The sequence below is a fragment of the Apis cerana genome, linkage group LG5 (assembly GCF_029169275.1).
Source record: "Apis cerana isolate GH-2021 linkage group LG5, AcerK_1.0, whole genome shotgun sequence".
In the NCBI taxonomy this organism is placed as follows: domain Eukaryota; kingdom Metazoa; phylum Arthropoda; class Insecta; order Hymenoptera; family Apidae; genus Apis; species Apis cerana.
This window is the reverse complement of record NC_083856.1, coordinates 7,024,862-7,041,446: the sequence shown is the minus strand read 5'-3', so window position 1 is coordinate 7,041,446 and position 16,585 is coordinate 7,024,862. Positions and strand designations below refer to the sequence as shown.

Sequence of the window (16,585 nt, the reverse complement as noted above, 5' to 3'; positions counted from 1 at the left end):
CTTTACTCGCCTTACATGTTACGAGCACGTTTCCAGTTGCTTCTCCAACCGCTCGAGGAGACGTTACCCGTCACACCGTAGGCGGAACACTTGATAGGTAAAAAGGAACGAGGATACGGCATGACCGCGAAATTTGAATGCAATGGAAAGATTCGAAAGATTAATCTTATTAATATTTGTAAACGAAGTAAGTTGTGTATACATACTTTTGAAAATAAGAATTATTGCTTAACTTTTTTATTCTAATTTCAATTTGAAATACTTGGAAGTAGTTGAAATTTTTTTAAAAAATTTTGGAGCAATGAAAAACAATTTAATTTTGAAAACGTTTGTAGAATGAAAATTAGAAATTGTTGATTTTTCAAATATATTTGATAAATCAAACTTGAGGCAATATTTAGGTAATTTGCACATATTTGTTTAATTTAGAGTATTTAATGAGATTATTGCATTTATTTAAATACTTTAAAAAATAAATTCAAAATTATTTAGTAAGTAAATTGTTCGTTGTTATTTCTTAAAATAATTTCAGGCCATTGAAAGATATATTTCTTTTTTTATAATATTTAATATATTTTAATGAACTGAAATTCATTTCAATACTATATCGTGAAATAGTTTTAACGCTTGGTTACTTAATAGGTTAAAAGCACATGCCTCCGGTCACACGATCTTTTTCTTACTAACTCGTCTGAGAACTCGAGTATAAACGTTGGACATGCTTCCGCGACAGCTACGATCCTTTTACAGATAGTCGTGGAACATCTTAGAAGTTGTGTCGAGTAAACGGGGTCGATAGTTGTTAAATCTTTGAGAGAGTAAGTAAGATTGCCCGGTTTTAAAAGTTTGGTTTTACAACATTTAAGTTTGAAGCGTTTGAAGTTGAAACTGCGAGCAACAGTTGAAAGAGCGATAAGTTTTTGAAATAGTTTTAAACTATTTTATCGCGTAAAATTTGACAAGTATATAAAAAACAAAAAAATCGATGATAAATTACTGAATTACTTCTAAATAATTTCTAAATTACTTTTAAAGTAAGAACGAGTCATACGTTTCTCGAAAAAATATATTCAATGATGTCAAAATATAAAATTAAAAAAATTTTGATTCTTGGCAAAGAAAAATAATTACACATGTATTCTATAAAAGAAAACATTCATCGCACGTTAATCGATTTTTTATTTTGACTCTGTATCTGCGCCACGTTTTCACACCGTTAAAGATTTCATAAAAGTTTAGTGAAACCCATAGCACATCCGATTACCCGAATTTCCGGTTCGTTGGCCACAGTTCTTTTTCTCTTCGTCCCGTTCTATTATAACCATTTCGTTAATCCTAGTCGCAATACGCGAGTTTCGTTATATTACAACATTCTTGCGATCGAATCTCGTGTTGCATACCATTTGGCATTTGTAAAATCGAATCTGGTTTGAATTTAATATTTTCAACTCGATGGAAGATTTCTATGTTCTAGTTCAATACTTGCAATCGATCAATAGGTTCACATTGGTTCAGAATTTTTTTATATTTGGATATTCTGTAAATAGAAAATAAGAGAATGGAATAATAATACTAAGAAGAAGAAATAAAAATAAAAATAATATATATAAATATTTTATATTTAGTTTCTAAATTATATTAAATGTTTGAATATCACTGTACCAATATACAGTTTCAAAATAAAATATTTAACGTGTAACTTGTTAATTCAATTAATTCGTTTCAACAGGAAATAACACGATACATATGTTAACCAATTGCATCATATCTTTGATCAATCAATTCATTTGTCCAATTTTTATAGAACCTACAAAGCAACAGTGAAGAATAAAAGTATGTCAAGAATCCCTAAGGACACGCGAAAGATGAAGAAAAGATAGAAATGGAGAGAATGTCAAAGACACAGAGAAAAAGAAGAAACGCACACAGTATGAAAGCAGCGAAGAGGAAATGTACACTCCCTTTCAAAAGTCATCTGGTTGCAAATATTTTAAACATATTAATGTTTAACATCAATTTTCGAATTTATCATTTTAACATGGCAATTACAAAATTTTATTAAATATTTATTCTACATCTTTTCTCTAATCAATCTTTCTTTGTACAATTTAAATTGCACAATCTGATAGTTCATAAAAATTTGAAATTAGATATCTAAAGAAATTTTTATCATTATTTAATTAAAAAAATAAAAGTACATATAAAACACGCATTTGAAAATGAAACGTTTAAAAATTTCTCACGAGAGATTTATCTTTCGCAGATGAACGCTTCTTTGAGCGTAACTTTCAATTTATTCATAAAAAAAAAAAAATAATTTAATTTCCGAAAGTTTTATTCTCAAATATATTTATTAAATTCTAAAAAAATATCGGCAAGAATTTTTTATGATTAACTCTTAAAACATAGAAGATTGATTACCGATCAAACATCGTTCTAACAATCATAATAATCGTATTTTAAAATTTATCGTTAACTGTATATAACTTATGAAAGGGAGTGTAGTAAGTATTGTACATACGAATGGAAAAACACGAAAGGTGTACACGAGGTGGAGGCATGCCGAGTATGGAATATGTTTTAACGGCGCGAGAGAAATCCAATTCGTTACTCGACGTAGCATGCAAATCGTGATATTTATCCTGTTGTTAACACATTGCGATTAATCGATCCAGAGATTGGACCAATATCGTTCTATTGCCAATTTAATCTGCTAATTAACGTCTCGTTAATTGGTATAGTTCTGGCTAGAGGATCACTGGTATATAATCCTCGACAAATAATTAACTCATCGATTAGGATGATCCTTCTTATGTCTCCATATATGCCTCATCACTTTGTATAAATGTGTTAAAACAATTTAACAATGTCGGTGTTACGCATATATGTTCGCTTGTAGGAGTCCCCCTCACGAAGTAACGACTTTTATACGCGAGACGGTTGTACAAATGGTTGTCTCATTTATTCGTTACTCCACTTGAGAAAAATGTGAAAAGTGTCTCGCAATGTTCGAATCTTTTATGCTAAATAGGGCGTTGTACATAATGAAGTATGTGGAACAATCTTGAATAAGAAAGATTGCAATGCGAATACTGTGAGTATCCTCGACCGTTTTGAGATAAAAAAAATCTTTTCCCATTGTTTCTTTCTCCATTATTAATCTTATCCAATCCGACTGTATTTGAACTGTTAGGAAAGAAGCTTGTATTATAACGAGTTCTTTTGATAAAATTAAAAATTTATAATTGATTGAAAAAACAATTCTACCAATTCTATTACTAATTCCTCCTTTTTTTCTTATTTCCTTCCAATATTCTAAAAGTTCAATTCGAAGAAGAAAATTAAAAGAAAATATATTTTCTTATCCAATTTTCCTCTTTGATACCTTACAAAAGGGTGAACTTCGTATTACGACACTTCGTAAATTCTGTAAATCTTGTTTTCCTAGTGGACTAAAGTATTAAAACTTGATTTCCTCTGGCTAAAGCTGTTTACGATAATCCTTATCCCGCACTCCTCCCCTCGATTCGCCGCCCCTGTCACAAACGAAATAAAATTCAAGAAACGGGCGAAATATCTTCACTACGACGAGGATTGTTTGAGGGAGGATTGTAAAGAGGATTAGGCGTCTCTTTAAGCGGGCTTAGCTTTTTTCCCGCCGATCGTGGCGGTTTTTTCGCAACGGCCAAGGACGTGTCTGCCGGTGAGGACGCTCCTCGAAAATCCGATCACGTCCGTGACGTCGCATTATATGCAGATGCACGTCCGTTTCAAGAGCTTGCTTTCCTTTTTTACTCCTCTCTCTCCCTCCCTCTCTCTCTCTATTTTCTTTCCTCTCCCCCTTCCCTCTATTTTTTCTCTCCCTCCCGCACGTCGTCCCCGCCTCGTTGGCCGAACACGGCGCACAGACCTTCTATTGTTTGCTAATGGCCGCTCTTTCGATAATTCGGGACCAATCATTACGGGCGAACGAGCCGGGGCACGACGGCGAGGAAATCGCTGGAAATAAAAAACAAAAAAAAAGTAGAAATATAAAAAAAGAAAAGGGGGGGGGAAGGAAAAAGGAAGGAAGAAAGGAAGGAGGCGAGGGGGTTAAAAAAAAGAAAGAATAAAATAAATAAATAAATGAAGGAGAGAGAGAAAGGTGGACGTACCTGCTGTGACCGAGGATGAGAAAGACAGTAAGAGCCAGCAGGTCGATGACACCCACACAACGGCACAGGCAAGCCCACCGTTGCAGAAATCACGGCGCATCCTCAGCGCATCAAGTGATTTTTTTAATCGACCGCTATATCTGAAATTATCGAGAGAAAATATATGGTGGATATGCGTATGGATAATGCGAAAATTATGTGTGTATGTGTGTGTGTAACGTTTAGCACACCTCGAATACTCGAATTTCGTATCAATTTGTATTTAGACAATGGATGTTTATGCATTTGTGAGTAATTGAAATGAAATATGAGTAAAATTCATAGGACGTGTATGATGTGTAAAAAAAAAGGAAAAAAGCGCGGGATATTAAAAAAAGTATAAATCTTCATTAATTAGTCATGTTTGTAAAAATGTTATTTTTAAACGAACATTGAATGTCTATCGATATCGATATGATTTGAAAAATTGTTATAAATTCTATATTGTTTCGTATCAAATTTAGATTTGAATTGGAAATTCTTTCGTAAATTTTAAACCCGTGAATTTTTCATTTGCTCACCGATACTGATTATATCGACTGGATTGTTGGAACTATCGTTGTTCAGAAAGGGAGAAAAAAAAAAAAAAAAAATTCAAATTTAAATTTTAAATCGATTCAATCCTCTTTAATATTTTTCGTTATTTACATTCAAAAATACATGAATTTTGTATCCTTTGTACACGCGGGATTGATAAGCTTATTTGAAAAAAAAAAGATATCGCTAAATCGAAATTGAATATAAAATTTAAATTCGAAATCAACATAATTCTCTCAAATTATTTCTCGTAATTTTTATTACCGTTCGACTAATCATAATGCAAACAAAATATATCCTATAAATATCCTATTTTTCGAAGCTTTCATCGATTTTTTTTTTTTTTTTTTTTGCCAATTTTACTTTTCCTCCCTTTTTATTTATACGTTTAATAATAAGTCCGGGATAAAAAGAGAGAGAGAGAGAGAGCGCACGATTTGAATTCGAATTTTATTCTTGAAACGGGGTCGAAAAACGCGTCGTATCTCATCGTCGAATGAGGGGCCGTGGAAATAATTAATCGGTCCTTCAAACGTTTCAAAGGAGGAGAGAAAGTTGGCGCGCGCGTGATGGAATCAAGATTCGTGGTTAACACATTTTCCTTTTTCCGCGCATTTCTATTAAACCATCTTAAAAGTTACGTTTCGCCGTTTCCAGGGCCAATAAAGCCGGGATTATAGATCCTTAATGGAAAAAGTTTCTTCTCAAAAACCGTGGAGAGAAGTCGGCGGCGATCGAAAGCAACAGCCGGGCGATTTTTCATCTCCCTGTCTTTCTCTCTCTCTCTTTCTCTCTCTTTCTCTTTCAAGCAATTCATCGAAATTATATGAAAAGAAAAATTCATATTCGATACGAGAGATATTTATATTTGCGGTTCGAATAAAAGGATGAAGAGGAAAGTCGAGCCAATAAAGGAATTAATAATATTCTTCATTATTTACTTATTATAAGAACTTTTCTTTCGCAGATACGTTTAATTTGATATTTTTCCTCGGTCAATTTACCTGATCGAATTTCCTTGTTTAATTCTGTAATTGTAACAAAGAAACTTTTTCAAGGACTTCATTAATATTCTTCTCATTCTACGATTTTCTTACGGCTCGTAAAAAAATACAATCTACATTTTTTTATTTTTCTTACGCAGTAGATGTCGTAAGATAGCCTAACTTTATTTCTAATAAATTTTTCTCAAAATAACATCAATTTATTCGCATTTCTTATATAAATAATATTCTCATTTTTCAATTATTATATTTATTATTTATTTTAACAACAATTACATTCAACAGATTCGCGCAATTGTCACTCATTGTCCTCCTTCGCTTTTTCCTTTTTAACGAAATAAAAAACAAAAAGAAAAAGAAATATTTCAAGGAACAAACAAAAAAATTAGAAAAGAACACATAGATTGAAATAACGAAGAATGAAATAATTGATGTAATCGCCAACAATAGAACGGTGATGCGGTCAAAAGGGAGCAGTTCAGCGTCTGGTGTCGCGATTAATTTTGCAGTTCAAGAACGTCGGCTCTCCCCCGGTTTGTTGCTCTCCAACAGGCGGACGTAAAATAATCTTTTTAATTCTTACGACCGACCTTAAGTGCCTCCTCTTGGAAAACTCGTTGCATCAAACTCGTTGCTCGAGCTAGACGCGTGACGCGACGAACTTAGGGATCCTCCCTCTTTAAAAGGGAAGAATAACAATGGAAGTTATGTCTCCTTATTCGTTATGCCGCGGAGAATATTCTAATGCGTTCCTCCCCGTTATTCATGAGCCGGGGTGAGTCGGCTTCGGGATCTACGAATTGTCGGATACGTTTTCGTTTCTTTTTCCCTCCTTCCTTTGTTACAACTTCGACGTCGAAGACCTTCCTTCCTCCACTCCCCTCCCCCTCCTCTTTCCGGCTCACGGTTATTTTCATCGTGGCCACTGTTCGTTCCGAGGGATGAAAAGATGATTAAAGGTAAAAAAATAAAAAAAGGAGAGAGAACAGAGATCCCATTCTGTCGTTATTTTTCCTAAAATTCTATCTCTCCGTTGTGAAAAAATGTCGGACGAGGTCGAGAGATGTCGAATATCTTGATTACGCTTCACGACGATCGGTTGTATTACAACATATGTTTCGTAGAAATGGCACGAAATAACGAACAGTGGAATAATATATATAATTTTTATGTTTTGTGTTTTGTGCGTGTAATTAACAGTAGTTAGTGGCTCAATGATGTGTCTATTTTATCGCTTCTTCATTCGTGCATTCGTAACATCTGTCATCCACCTGTTATATGATGTTATATACATATATATATTTTCGTCGTTTCCATGTATATATATTCATGTATCGTGAAAAAAAAAAATTCATTTATAACGATTATCAATATTTCATATATCAATTAGAATTTTTTTTTCTTTCGAAACGAAAAGAAAGGTTAAGATATCTTTTTTTCTTTCTTTCTTTCTTTCTTTTTCAATAAAGGAATAAGATCGCGTCGATCCGTGTCCCCCGATTTATATTCATTCCAATCAACGATATATACGTTAAAGCAATCAATCTAAACATCGTCGAACAATTTCTTCTCCCCCTCGACACCGATGCAATTACTCTCATAGTAGATGTTTAAGCGTTATCGATTTCAGCTATTGGTTTATCGGTATTTGTGTTAAGCGAACGCACACTTGGGATACATTTTGAAAATCAATTCCCCCCGAAATTGGAATTTCGTTATTTTATAAAAAAAAAAAAAAAAAAAAAAAAATCAGTACTGCGTTTAATTCGTATTAATATATTTTATATCTTATTTAGTATTTATTTTTATCTTTAACTGTTGGATCGACAGTTATCGTTGATTAAGAATTTTAGCGGAAATATTCCTTCTTCTTTTTCTTCACTTCAGTTACGTATACGTTTTATTAAATCTCCTCGAATCTCGGCCCAATCTCTTACATTAATTCCCCAAACCTTTCGTCCGGTTTGTGTTTTGCTTTAATCTCAAATTTAAACGAGCCACTCTCTTTTAATAACGATACGGAACTTTGGTTCGAATTTTTCATGAAAATTCAATTTAAGTCCGCGGAAGAACTTCCAAACCCCTCTTCTGATCTTTTTTTCTTCTCCTTCTTCTTCATCTTCTTCTTACTTTAAACGAGATACCACATCGGTCGTCTCATTTCATTAGATACAAATAATAACGAACGTCACTTTTCATTTTTCCTTTTCAAAGAAGAATTTAAAGAATAATTTCAACATTGTCGAATAATCTCGTATTTATCATTAAATACATCTTTTTGTTCGATCGCAATAACAGCATCGTAAATGTAGAATTTTCAATTTTAACTTTTACCCTTTCTTCCAATGATTCGCACTTTCCCTCCATATGGATTTAATTTCCATATCTTCGATCCCTAATCCCATTACGATTACCAAAGACAAAATATCATTCCTGTACGGATCTTAATCGAATATCAATCCCGCATCTCGTCCGAGATTGCAACGGAACCATAATTTGGCCGTGGCAATATCCGACCGACCCGTTTAATCATTTTCATCGCGATGAAATTGTTGCAAGAACGCCGGGCCCCACGGTTTTCAGGTATCAATTAGACCCGCGTAGAAATTAGAATTTTCGGTATAATGGCGGTATATAACCATTCCGAGATAATTTTAACGTGATCATCGATGTAATTACCAGGACACGGGGTGGATAAAGGAGTTTACGCTCTCTTTCTCCATGCATTATTCATTACGGAAGTAAGGGGAGGGGGTTACCTAAATTCAAAGGCTTCTCGAAGGAACCGTTGGCAATTTTACCATCGAACACGCTTCGTGTTGTACGAATTCCGAAACAATATACAGGACGCGTGATCTATTTGGAAACGTGGTGAATTTCGAAAGCAATACAGCGAATAACACAGTATTTGGAAAATTCCTCTTTTTTTCTTTATCGATGTTAATTTCGTAATCGAATATGCTTGGTATCGAATTTCGAATATAGGCCGTGGGAAATTCTTTTTCCTTGATATGCCGATAATTTTGTAATTAAATATGCTTGATACGTGAATTTTGATTAACGGGGTGGGTTGATTTTATTATTATATTTGGAAAATATCTTGCGGAACGAAAAATATTTTAGACTAAATTTATTGCAGAGTTAAATATCGTAGGATTTAAAATAAGAGGATAATTAAATCTTTTTACAACATATACGCGATGCGCGCATTTATTTTATGTAAAACTTTTATCTTTCAAATAATAATATGCGTATCAATAAAAGCAGGATATTTTGATGTAAAGCAAACGTTGAATGGATACTTTCCATGGACGTCATCAAACTGTCGTAAACATGTGACGATAAAAATAAATCTTGAAAATATATTATATTCCTTTCCACAGATATATAACTCTGATGAATTTTGCACATAATATATCATACGAAACACCGCTACCATTGTTATTTTAATAATCTCCTAACAAGAAATACTGAATCCAAATACAAGATCCAATTAAATCGAGAATAGAGCACGATTACCACCTTTCCACATATTTCAAATCGAATATCTCTCCTCTTCGCTCTCGAATATTTATTAAAAAAAAATGTCACGCATCATTTCAATTTCCCTGATGCACACCTATTCAATCAGGCTGGAAAACAAAAGCGTCACTCGCATCCTTTCATCGATTTCACCTTGCCTCACTACTCACTACTTGAAACCCGTCAAAAGACGGTCCATATTTCATCGGGATTGACCTCTTTCTCTCTCTCCCTCTCTCTCTCTTTCTCTCTCAAGGCTAATATACAATACACACACACACAGGATACTGGGTCACTTCGTCGTCATCATCGAAGTTCCTTCCGGGTCGAGCTCTCTCGCGTTAACTTTCTATTGTCATGCACATGTATGACCGATACCACATCCATGGCCTCATCCATGCGTCATCGATGGAACACTTTCGTGGAAAGGTAGGTGCTTACTTTTAAACGAGAGGTCTCGCTCCATCATGGGTCATCGGCCTATGGGAATCGTGAATGAGCGTATAAACTCTCTCTACACCTCTGTAAATGGAAAATTTTTGGATTCCACGAAACTTGAAAGTATCGGAAGGAAAAAATTGCATGAAAATTCTTCACTCAAAAACAACACGCGAGCGTGTTAATATGAATTATTACGTCTCTCTATTTGTCACGTCGATTCATTACAAATCATTACATATTTGTCACGTTGATTCGATACCGATAGTTATATTCATATGAAATATATTTTATACGTTCTCAGATATACGCGACACAGAAATCGATCGACGGATCGCTTCGAGAAGAGAGAGAGGGGGGAAAAAAGGAAAAGGAAGAAGAAGAAATTTCGATCGTATCCTCGTTCATAAGTGGCTCAGTGGTACGAAGTATATAGGCTCGACGAAAATAGAAAGTGTACGTACGTATCATGGAACGTTTATATCATCGGTGTATCGGGACATAAGAGTAGTCATCGGCATTGTAGATCATCGGCTGCCCCCTTCGCAACTTCCCGCATTTTTCCCCGACTTTCCTTCGTTAGAAAGCGACCACTAAACCCGTTCCCCTCGAACAATTTAATCATCGTAACGATTTTAACGTAATCTAAGCTAATTGGAGGAAAGGAAACGATACAACACGTGATGTAATCACCGATAAAAATGTAAAACGTTCGCCAATTAAAATTTTTATCCGCGAATTTCCCTTTCCATTCTCCTTTTTCTCGCGAAACGTTACTTCCAGCCCGATTTGTCACTGACAATAACTACTTGCAAATATTTCCAACCTCGAGAAAGAACACCGAGCTTTCCTCCTCTGCGTTTGTCCCGATCACAACCGATTCCATTCAGAATAATAACGGCCATTACCTTTCACACCGGAAGTACGCATGCAATATGCATACACGGCTACGATATCGCGCCCCATTAAGAGGATGGCTCGGGGTGAGGAACGTTTCCTACAGGAAACAACTTTCCACTCTGGTTTCCCGCTCCTCGATAACCATGCACGCTAAGTGTCGAAGGTGCTTGCAAGGTGCACGTTTTCGTAAGAGCCTCGAACGAGAGCCCGTTTCCTCGTACTCGTAATCACGCTGTGCAGTCATTGTTCGTTTCGTTCTCGAGGAGCGAGCAACTCGAGAGTTTCATATTTGCTCCATAAAATTTTATAAGTATTAATATAATTATAAGTATAATATTAATAAAAATATATAAGTATTAATAAAATTTTATAAGTATTTTTAAATATTTTTCTAATTTTTTATAGCACGTTAATCTTGTATTATTTATTTTGGACATCTCGCTTTTCAAGTTTCTTTTAATTTAATCGACGCCTCTCATCCATTTATCATTTATTTTATTTACATGTATCTCATGTATATTTTCAATGATGAAACGAAGGCGTACGATACAGCCTCAACTTATTATTTCTGCAATCTAAAATGGAGGTGGCTCGATACTTATGCACGACGTGCATCGTTTCATCCTCGCGCCATTTGGAATTCGCGTAAGTCCCTGCTGGTCCATTTAAAGGGACGTTTAAAAAAAAGCTAAAACGTTGATGGATTCGAAGAGTGGAAACGCGCGCGCGCGCACATACGCGAGTTTAATGGATTCGTTCCGTGAATCCGAAGATGGAAAAAAAAAAGAATCCTCGCTTAATAAGCGTATTCCACGGTTACAGAGAGTTCCAGTCACGTTTAAAATCCACTTTCGTGCCGCTTTCTCTGTAAACAATTTTCAAAGGAGGAGAGAGAGAGAGAGACCCGTTTTTCGAAAGCGGACCTCTAGCTTCGATTCCTGCAGCCTATCGAGCATCCCCTTTTCGACGATGGCCAGTCAGTTGTTATTTCACCAGACCTCGCCTGTTGCGATACACGACACCCAAAAACGAACACTCTAAGGTTTCTCGGGTACAACGCGGTGAATTTATAATCAAGTCCTCTCCTTCTTCGTCCAAGCATGTTGTTCGCGAATGTTCGTATAAATTGAAGCAACGGCCTATTACTTTTAACGACCGGAAAGAATTTTTAAATTGCGTCCAATCCAAATAATGGTGTGACGCAAATGATTAGTGTAATATTTCAACGCGTTCTTTTTTTGGATATTCTTAGAATCGAAAAGATAAATTCGAAGATCGAACAACTTGACTAATGCAACAAGTTTATATTAAAAAAATAGGGAAAATAATTGATCGTTAAACTAATTTTAATTTGATATATTGATACGATTGGAAGAAATTTTTGTGGAAAGTGATAGGTGGAAAAAGAGAAAAGGAAATAAAATATTACGATATCTATAAAGTGAAATTTAGAAGACCGGAAAGAATTTTTAAATTGCGTCCAATGCAAATAATGGTGTGACGCAAATGATTAGTGTAATATTTCAACGCGTTCTTTTTTTGGATATTCTTAGAATCGAAAAGATAAATTCGAAGATCAAACAACTAATGCAACAAGTTTATATTAAAATAATAGGGAAAATAATTGATCGTTAAACTAATTTCGTTTGATATATTGATACGATTGGAAGAAATTTTTGTGGAAAGTGATAGGTGGAAAAAGAGAAAAGGAAATAAAATATTACGATATCTATTATAAAGTGAAATTAAATCTTTAATTCGATTTGAAAAAGAGGAAAATTTTAAACGAAATTCTTCTTCAAATTGTGACAATGAGCAATTAAAGATAGTGAAAAAAAAAAAAAGAAGTGCTCGCGATATATCGGCCAAACAATGCACGAGCGTATAAAAGCGTGTAAACAAATACCGGTTGAAAATTCGAACGTTGAATCGTTAAGAGGAACGATAATTAAAAAGTGGTATTCCACGCACAAAAGGATGGAGCGGCCTCGCCTCGTGGCACGCACAATGGAGATTTTATTCCGCGTAACCATCACATTCGTGCAAAAGAGCCGGCGGCGCGTCGCGATGGAAATCAGGATCAACAGGAAATCACTTGGGACGCATCCTCTGTTCCTCTGATCTGATTAACCGCCCTCGAATGGGCGAGGAAATCGGCTCGTTCCAGATCATTTCTATGCCTGTCCGTCTGAAAGTGGAGAAAGTTCCCCTCCATAATGGAAAACGCGCATTTTCCACGCGCTACTAATGACACTCCTCGTGCCTTCCCTCCTTCGAAGCCTGTTGTTGTCGAGCCGCGTTGAAAAGAGCGTTTTCAAACTGTCGCTCGACGCGCGACAAAGGAAACGAACGAACGAAGCCGAGCGAAACAGGGTAAAAAATATATAAAAAAAAAAAAAAGAGACGAGAAAAGGAAAAAAATGGAAAAATAAAAGGAGACGCAGAAGAACATTCCTTCGTGCAAGCGTGACGTAACTCGTTGTTCGAGGCTATTGTGTGTATTACTACTTCTGTATACTTTCTATTCTAGGTGTGCGTCATTGTTGTCATCGTCGTCGTCGTCGTCGTCGTTGTTGTTGAACGACGTCGTGAAACGGGAACGTGAAGGAAAACTGGCTACTGAATACCATAAAAGTGGATGCCTTTTTCGTCGAGAGACGTTGAATCAAGGAGGAAAGTGGAATGAGACTCGACGATGTGATAAAACGCTTGTGATAAAATATTGTTGAACGCCGAAATGACATCTTATTCCTTCTGAGAGTGTTCTTTTCGAAATTGGAATAGGTGACCGAGAAATTCGAGTGTTAAGGGATGGGGCGAGATCCTCGAGATATTTCTGCGAAATAATCGTGATTAATTTCTTTTTTTCTCGTAAAACTAAATTTTATCCACTGCGAGAATACGTTGAAACTTTTTTCCGTTATTCGTTGGAGATCTTTGCTATTTTGCCCCGGAAAAGAAATATTAATTATATTTTGGAATTGCTAGAATAGAAGAGAACGAAAATAGAGGGATAAAATGAAATAATTAATCGTATAAATTTCATTAATTTTCGGGTTATAGATATTCGTGAGATGGGGAAAATTCGAGCGTGGCAGGAAGCATCGGCCTCGTCCCGCAGGAGAAAGCAACGTATTGTGAGGGCGTACAACGGATAAAGGATTCATCCAGTTCGAATGAATACGGGATAAACGAGCGGCGGAAACGCCACAGAGGTTTCTCTCTCTATTTTCGAACGAAAATCGCGACCACGTCCTCCCCAGCGGGAGGATGTTCCAATTTTCTAGAAAATTTTCCACCGAGGGCAGCAAACTTGGAAAAAATTGTACACACTTCATGATTCCAATATCCGCGAATGGAACATTGATAAAACTGTATCTCTCAAGAACATATTTCACTTCGATCTACTTCTTCGAAAATTCTGCCGATGATTAAACTCTAGAATTATCGAGGGAGTCGAATCGATCAATTCAAAATTTGTTGTTGCAACTATTAAAACCATAATTTTGGAAAAATTAATTAAATTATACTAATTATTTTTATCTAATTATTTTTATGATAGTGTTTTAATTTTATTTAGTTTTAAATATTTAGTTACATCATGGGTTGGTAGTAGTGTTAAATTCTAGTGTTTTAATAGTTCGATAAATCGTAGAAAAATAGATGTCAAAATTGATGCGTAATAAATGATTTTATTCGGAACAATTCGGTTTGTTTTTGATCGTTCTATTGTTTCGATAATATTTTTAATTACAGTGTATTCTAATGAATGTATCTCGAGAGAAGTGATGTTCAGTACTGCAGTTTTCGTGAATTTTTCTTGAAAATAAAGTAGGTCAAACTACCCTGAAATAGCAAAGGTACCTAGTTTTATTACTGAAAGTTAGTTTAATTAAAAAATTTTAAACGAAGTTATACGTATCGATATTTTAAAACGATATTTCTCGAATCGTCAAATAATTCGATCCCTTTTCAGTCTGTTATTCTGTTATAACGATATACATCAATTTCATATTTCTATACAAAATTAATTAAAATGAGAATATTAATTCTTTTGTCATAAAGAATAACATGGAATTACTACTTTATCATTTTCTTAAGAAAAATTATTGAAAAGATTAAAATTTCCACAAAAACGATGATTACACGATCAAGAAGTACCGGGGAACTGGTTTCAAAGTAAATTTACAAATGATCCGGGCGTCGATCAGAAAGTTGAAAAACGAGGTTCGTCCCTTCTATAATTACCACGCACGATAAATCTCATTTTCAAATTACTTAATTTTTAAATACGAGCTCTTCTTCAAAATTACTTCATACCACGAGACGAGAGTGCCACATTTGCGACCTGTCTCGACCATGATAGAGATTCAGACCGAGTTAAAGGGATGTTTAACGCAATTAAGGCACACGTTGGCGCCGCTCCTTTGGAAGAATCCAATCTCTTTTCCAGAAGGAAGCTGGCCAGAGAGCGCATATCCGTGTGTTTAATGATCTCGGGCCGGTGGTGCAAAGGAGGATAAACGGTTTCTTTGAGGAGAACCGTGCCCGCTTTCTTCGTGAAAACGCTATTGGAAACTCTTTGTGCCACTGTTCCCTTCTATTGCGAAAGCTAGGTGAATCGGTTAGGCTCACGAATATACGTACTCTTTGTCGCTATGATATTTACATTTGCTTCGACAAAAAGAATTACAGTGATTTGTTTTTTCAGGCGAAAAATTCTCTCCTATTAAATTTTTAAAAAATTCCAAATCCCTTTGAGTTATCATATAAAAATTGTGAAACTGTTTTAATTCGTTGTAATTGTAAAACCCGAGATAATTATCGAGATAACTCGATAATTTTTAAAATACATATATTCCTTATATCGTTTTTTTTTTTTTTATATAGAAAGTTGTTTGATCTCGTTCCATGCAAGTTTTATTCCACATTTTCAAAATATATTTTCAGAAAAGTCACCTCTTTTCTTCGGTCACGCGCGATGAAAATTCCGTTTCAAAATGTAAACGCAACCCTTGGGGTAAAAATCGAACGAGTTGGCTCGATAACAATCGAACGTGGAATATTGTATTTTGGCAATGGTTCGCCGATGAAAGAAGTTGTTCCGGGGATGTTCCATTTGCTAGCAAACGAGCCGACCAGCTTTTAACCCTTTCGCATTTACGAGATAGATGCAACCGTGAAATGCAATTTCGTTCGTTCGAGAATCTTTGATGAAATGTCTGTTTAATATTTATTACATCCCGTGACAAAATGACAGTACACGATATGTTTTTTCAGTGTCTCTCTACACCGATATCCCTTCTTCAGTAACGCGGAAGGGTATTAACCAGCAATTTTTTTTCTTTTTCCAACAAATTTGATATTCTCAGGAGAATATTTCGAAGATAATTTTGATCGATCCGATCCTTAATTTGCATTAAGAATTTACTAATTTAATTTAAAAGCAAAATACAATTCATTTTTAGTGTTGAAAATAGAAGATAAGATTAGATTTTAAAACTTTTTGTAACGAATTTTTCATCGTTTCACGAATATCTAGGATTAGCTTTTAAAAGTTGCGAAAATTTATTTCAGAATAATATAAAAGAAAATAATTCGGATGAATTAACGATTGTTTTATTATCATTTTTTTGTTTTCTAAATATGAATCGTTATCTCATTTCAACTCTATCTTTGAATTATAAAGAAATTATTTATATTATTTCTATTCTCGTCTCTTGTGAAATGAAATGAAAAAAAAAAAAAACTCGTCTTGAAAGGATGGATGGATAAATAAAATTTCGCTATGGAACAAGAAATAAGGAAATAAAAATGAAGGAGGCAAAAATTAACACAAATGAGAAAATAATTCGATATTTAAAACAATTACGAACATTTCTTACTAATGGCGAGTATCGATTGCAATTATTACGGGCTTCAAACTAATTGATGAGAAATAATCAGAATTTTTCGATAATCCACGAGGACGAGTAGGCTCGGTATTCTCTC

General features: G+C 34.8%; 1 protein-coding gene and 1 long non-coding RNA gene across 7 annotated transcripts in view; one reads left to right on the top strand and one right to left on the bottom strand.

The window, feature by feature from the left end:
- LOC107997657 (cysteine-rich motor neuron 1 protein) overlaps positions 1-16,585 on the bottom strand; it is a 34,032-nt gene that overhangs the window by 6,716 nt on the left and 10,731 nt on the right. For 3 of the 4 annotated variants that reach the window (XM_062074790.1, XM_062074791.1, XM_028666588.2), the window contains one exon: positions 4,155-4,294. In XM_062074790.1, the coding sequence (XP_061930774.1) occupies positions 4,155-4,254 (100 nt within the window). In that variant the 5' untranslated portion in view covers positions 4,255-4,294. Of the gene's footprint in view, positions 1-3,910; positions 4,000-4,154; positions 4,295-16,585 lie in introns of those variants that run through there. The other variant, XM_062074793.1, reaches the window with a different exon arrangement.
- On the top strand, positions 48-10,013 carry LOC133666082 (uncharacterized). Of its 3 annotated transcripts, XR_009829676.1 has the most exons (5): positions 48-187; positions 643-818; positions 1,805-3,094; positions 9,540-9,685; positions 9,999-10,013. It is a non-coding gene; the product is annotated as an uncharacterized LOC133666082 (long non-coding RNA). The 3 variants fall into 3 exon arrangements; XR_009829677.1 differs by lacking the exons at positions 9,540-9,685; positions 9,999-10,013 and adding an exon at positions 4,132-4,146; XR_009829675.1 differs by lacking the exons at positions 9,540-9,685; positions 9,999-10,013 and having other exon boundaries at positions 1,805-3,258.